We start from the raw sequence: 6,000 nt of genomic DNA, 5'->3' as shown, positions 1-6,000 counted from the left end.
CTCCCTGTCTGCCCTGAAGTGTGGTGGAGGCTCCTTCTTTGGAGGCTTTGAAACAAAGGTTGGATGGTCATCTGTCAGGGATGCTTTGAAGGTGATTTCCCTTCTTCTTGGCAGAATGGAGTTGGACTGGATGGCCCACCAGGTCTCTTCCAACTCTAGGCCAAAACTAACAAAATGAAGTTCAACAGTGACAAATGCAAGATACTCCACTTAGGCAGAAAAAACAAAATGCAAAGATACAGAATGGGGGACGATGCCTGGCTCAAGAACAGGACGTGTGAAAAAGATCTTGGAGTCCTCGTGGACAACAAGTTAAACATGAGCCAACAATGTGATGTGGGGGCAAAAAAAGCCAATGGGATTTTGGCCTGCATCAAGAGGAGCCTAGTGTCTAGATCTAGGGAAGTCATGCTCCCCATGCTCTATTCCGCTTTGGTTAGACCACACCTGGTATGATGGCACAATCGGGAAGATTTAAGGGAAAACTATATGTGTCTGGCTATTTTCCCAGTGACCATCGGTATACCCTATATGTACTTTAATACCTCCAAAATAAAACTCTAGAGACAAGACTAAAAATAACCAATTAAGTTTACTGAACAATCAAGATGAATCAAAACAAGGTATACAAAGGTGCAATTTGATTATGATGGTATACAATTAGAATAATAAGGAACAGGTATAAGGTACAACTCTGAGGTAAATATAACTATAATGGTATAAACTCTAAGTTCTATGTGACATGTACTATCTACGAACACTGGGGCATGTATGTACTATGTAATCTATAAGGCAAATATAACATACTATAAACTATAGACTCTAAGGCAAATATTGGTCAATTCTATGATGCATGTATACTTGTATACTCTTTGGACAAACACTATCTATATTCTTCTATATGGAGGCATATACATCTATATTCTATGGAAAATACATCTATAAACTTTGGTCTCTGAGGCAAATATGTGCTAAGGATGGCCTGTTCAGACTGCTAAGCCAGACCAGACACGTTCTGGCTAACTACTAAAAACTATATCAAATTAGAATGGACTAAAAGGTCCTTCCACCAGGCTATGAGCCAGAGTCCAACTCCAGGGAGCAAACAGAGGGGAGTAAAAACTAGGCCAAGACTTCACACCTGGAATACTGTGTCCAATTCTGGGCACCACAATTCAAGAGAGATATTGACAAGCTGGAATGTGTCCAGAGGAGGGCGACTAAAATGAACAAGGGTCTGGAGAACAAGCCCTACGAGGAGCAGCTTAAGGAGCTGTGCTGTTTAGCCTGAAGAAGAGAAGGCTGAGAGGAGATATGAGAGCCATGTATAAATATGTGAGAGGAAGCCACAGGGAGTAGGGAGCAGATCAAGGGTCTGAAGAACAAGCCCTACGAGGAGCGGCTTAAGGAGCTGGGCATGTTTAGCCTGAAAAAGAGAAAGCTGAGAGGGGATATGAGAGCCATGTATAAATATGTGAGAGGAAGCCACAGGGAGGAGGGAGCAAGCTTGTTTTCTGCTTCCCTGGAGACTAGGACGCAATGGAACAATGGCTTCAAACTACAAGAGAGGAGATTCCATCTGAACATGAGGAAGAACTTCCTGACTGTGAGAGCTGTTCAGCATTGGAACTCTGCCCCGGAGTGTGGTGGAGGCTCCTTCTTTGGAAGCTTTTAAGCAGAGGCTGGATGGCCATCTGTCAGGAGTGATTTGAATGCAATATTCCTGCTTCTTGGCAGAATAGGATTGGACTGGATGGCCCATGAGGTCTCTTCCAACTCTATGATTCTATAAGTGACTGGATTGACCTTAAAAGAGCTGGGGGTGGTGACGGCAGATTGCGAGCTCTGGTGTGGGCTGGTCCATGAGGTCACGAAGAGTCGGAAACAACTAAACAAATGAACAACAATAACATGCTGTCTAAAGTACAGAGGACTTGGTTCCCTAATCTGATAATGACCATAATTATAACTTTGTCTTTGTTCGGTGGAAAACGAGCTGACTGAGAGTTAATCACATAGGTCACCTAAGGTTGTCTTATAGCAGTTTTTCTCAACCTGGGGGTCGGGACCCCTGTGGGGGTCGCGAGGGGGTGTCAGAGGGGTCGCCAAAGACCATCAGAAAACATAGTATTTTGTTTCTCATGGGTTCTGTGTGGGAAGGTTGGTCCAATTCTATCATTGGTAGGGTTCAGAATGTTATTTCATTGTAGGTGAACTATAAATCCCAGCAACTACAACTCCCAAATGTCAAAGTCTATTTTTCTCAAACTCCTCCAGTGTTCACATTTCAGCATATTGAGTATTCGTGCCAAGTTTGGTCTAGATCCATCATTGTTTGAGTCCACAGTGCTCTCTGGATGTAGGTGAACTACAACTCCAAAAATTCAAGGCCAATGTCCACCAGATCCTCCCAGTATTTTATCTTGGCCATGGGACTTCTGTGTGCCAAGTTTGGTTCAATTTCATCATTGGTGGTGTTCAGAATGCTCTTTGATTGTAGGTGAACTATAAATCCCAGCCACTACAGCTCCCAAATGACAAAATCAATCCCCCCCCAACCCCACCAGTATTCAAATTTGGGCATATTGGGTATTTGGGATTTGAAAATATCTGCATATCAGATATTTACATTACGATTCATAACAGTAGCAAAATTACAGTTGCGAAGTAGCAATGAAAATGTTATGGTTGGGGGTCACCACAACATGAAGAACTGTACTAAGGGGTCGCGGCATTAGGAAGTTTGAGAACCACTGTCTTATAGGGTCTTTAAGTTCGATCTTAAAGAAAAGGAATTAGGGGAATCTTCTAGGGTCGCTCCTTCAAGCTAATTAATTCAGTGTCCAGCCTCGTAATCTGCTGTAAATGCTATGATCTGCTTTGAGTCCCCTCGGGGAGAAGTGCGGAATATAAATATTGAATTATTATTATGATTAAAGTAAATCCAAAAAGATATACATAGGGGAAAAAATATCAAGAACTCTAAAGAGACACTGGAGGAACATTTGCCTAAAACAAGGAATAGAAGAAATTGGTTTGCCATTAGTAAGGATATTTGAAGGATTTCAACACTCCGCCACAGACCTTCACCATTCCTGGTGCTGGAAAAAGCACAAGCCGTAATGAACTAGGAAGTGAACAAATATTTCCACTAAATTTCATTCCACATTCTATGCATTCACATAGTCTCACCCATGTGAGTCCTTAGATATTTATTATATGAGCAACTTCTGTTGAAGGCCTTTCCACATTCCATGCATTTATGTGGTTTTTCTCGTGTGGGTCTTACGATGGGCACGTAAATGTCCACGTTTGCTGAAGGACTTTCCAAATTCCATGCATTTATGTGGTTTTTCCCATGTGGGTCCTGTGATGAGCATGCAAATGTCCAATGTCCCTGAAGCTCTTTCCACACTCCGTGCATTCATATGGTTTCTCCCCTGTGTGGGTCCTATGATGGGCATGCAAATTTCCACTTCTGCTGAAGGCCTTTCCACACTCCATGCATTTATATGGCTTTTCCCCTGTGTGGGTCCTAAGATGGGCACGCAAATGTCCACTGCTCCTGAAGCTCTTTCCACACTCCATGCATTGATATGGTTTCTCTCCTGTGTGGGTTCTTTGATGTGCTTGCAAAGTGTAGCCATGAGAGAAGCTCTTTCCACACTCCATGCATTCATGCGGTTTCTCCCCAGTATGGGTTTTTTGATGTGACTGCAAACTGCTACTAGTAGAGAAGCTCATTCCACATTCACTGCATTCATGAGGTTTCTCCCCTGTGTGGGTTCTTTCATGTGCATGTAGATTAGAACTGCAACTGAAACTCCTTCCACATTCCACGCATTCATATGGTTTCTCCCCTGTGTGGGTCCTTAGATGTTTATTACACGAGCCACTATCACAGAAGCCCATTCCACATTCTATGCATTCATATGGTCTCTCCCCTGTGTGTGTCCTTTCATGGACACGTAGATTTGCCATCTGGCTGAAGCTCTTTCCACATTCCGTGCATTTATAGGGTTTGTCTCCGGAATGCGTTCTTTCATGTACGCGCAGATGACAAGCCCGACTGAAATGCTTTCCACACACCATGCATTTGTATGGTTTCTCTTCTCTGTGTGATTTTTTATGTGACTGTAGATTTGAACTGCACCGGAAGGTTTTATCGCATTCCACGCATTTGTACGGCTTCTCACCCGAGTGAGTCCTGAGATGTAGATTCCATGCTTTCCTATTACTGAAGCTCTTTCCACATTCCGTGCATTCGTATGGCTTCTCCCCTGTATGGGTGTACTGATGTAAATGCAGTTGTTCTCTTTGACTGAAGCTCTTCCCACATTCCACGCATTTGTGTGGTTTCTCCCCTGTGTGTCTTTTCTGATGTACATGGAGAGCCGAATTCCGAGTGAAGCTCTTTCCACATTCCATGCATTCATAGGGTTTCTCTCCTGTGTGGGTCCTTTGGTGCGAACGTAGACTTCCACTGTAACTGAAGCTCATTCCACATTCCGTGCATTCGTATGGCTTCTCTCCTGTGTGTGTTCTTTGATGTCTACGTAGATTTGCATTCTCACTGAAGCCCTTTCCACATTCCATGCAAATGTATGGTTTCTCCCCTGTGTGGGTTCTTTGATGTCCACAAAGTTGTGTACGGTTACTGAAGGTCTTCCCACATTCCATACACATATATGGTTTTTCTCCTGTGTGAACTCTTAGATGTTTACTATATGATCCACCATCGCTGAAGCTCTTTCCGCATTCCATGCATTGGTATGGCTTCTCTCCTGTGTGTATTCTTTGATGTACTTGTAGATTTGCTTTCTTGCTGAAGCCCTTTCCACATTCCATGCATTCATAGGGTTTCTCCCCTGTGTGTGTTTTTTCATGTGACTTTAAATAATTGGACCGACTAAAATTCATTCCACATTCTATGCATTTGTACGGTTTACCTCCTTTGTGAGGATCAGCATCTATGTTTAACTGTGCGTGACATTTGCACACTTCCCCACAGCCGGCGCACTCCATGTTATTTGGTTCTGAGGTTAGAGGATCAGCATGATCCGTGTGCTGGAAGGAAAAGGAGTGCTTCTCTTCTTCCACTTGAGTTATGTTTTCGGTTTTCATTCTCTTTTGCTTCCCAAACACCTGTTTTTCCATGTTACAGCCAGATCCTTGTGTTTCGCATTCTTCTGCCGATTTCTTTCTTTCTTTCTTTGAGGAAAAAGAAAAGAAATCATTTAAACCAAATGACAGAAATCAAAGACCAAATAAAAGAGACTTATCCCCGCCTATCTCCGCGATTGCATCTCCTTCAATGAACCGGCACAGACTCGAAAATCTTCCGGGGAGGCCCTCCTCTCGCTCCCACCACCGTCATAAGTAGGTTGGTGGGGACGAGAGAGAGGACCTTCTCGGTGGTGGCCCCCTGCCTCTCGAACATGCTTCCAAAGGATAAGACAGGCCCCATCCCATCTCTCCTTTCGTAAGAGTTTGAAGACCTTTGAGAATGACTAGTTCTAGTTCAGCCCCAAACCATTGTTGAATATGGCCTTATGTCCATGATGGCGAACCTATGACACATGTGTCAGCACTGACACGCGTAGCCATTTTCGATGACACACAGCCGCATGCGGCCGCATACAGAGAAGATGGGGCTGCATCCCAAGAAGGACATTTCGTCCTCGGCTTCTACACCAGCATTTTTCTATAATGCTGACATATATGGCATTATAGAAAAAGCAGGTAACTTAAATAATTAGTTTTTGGTTTATTAAATACAGTTATATATTACAATAATATACTTTTGTTATTAAACTATAAATATCATGAAATTATGGGTTTTTCTTGAAGTGACACTCCACTCAAGTTATGCTCGGTTTTTTGGCGAGTATTGACACACCAAACTCAAAAGGTTGCCCATCATTGCCTTATGTTGTTCATTCGTTCAGTTGTCTCCAACTCTTCATGACCTCCTGGACAAGCCCACACCAGAGCTCCCTG

At 43.3% G+C, this 6,000-nt stretch overlaps 1 protein-coding gene across 1 annotated transcript in view; it reads right to left on the bottom strand.

Annotated features, from left to right (window-relative positions):
* Window positions 1-629: 629 nt before the first annotated feature.
* Window positions 630-6,000, bottom strand: part of LOC132765846 (zinc finger protein 420-like) — a 55,598-nt gene continuing 50,227 nt past the window's right edge. The window contains exon 2 of the mRNA XM_067465033.1: window positions 630-5,211. Within this exon, the coding sequence (XP_067321134.1) occupies window positions 3,343-5,157 (1,815 nt within the window). The 5' untranslated portion in view covers window positions 5,158-5,211 and the 3' untranslated portion in view covers window positions 630-3,342. The remainder of the gene's footprint in view (window positions 5,212-6,000) is intronic.

The sequence above is a fragment of the Anolis sagrei genome, chromosome 2, assembly GCF_037176765.1.
Source record: "Anolis sagrei isolate rAnoSag1 chromosome 2, rAnoSag1.mat, whole genome shotgun sequence".
Taxonomy (NCBI): Eukaryota; Metazoa; Chordata; class Lepidosauria; order Squamata; family Dactyloidae; genus Anolis; species Anolis sagrei.
This window is presented reverse-complemented; position numbering and strand designations above follow the sequence as displayed.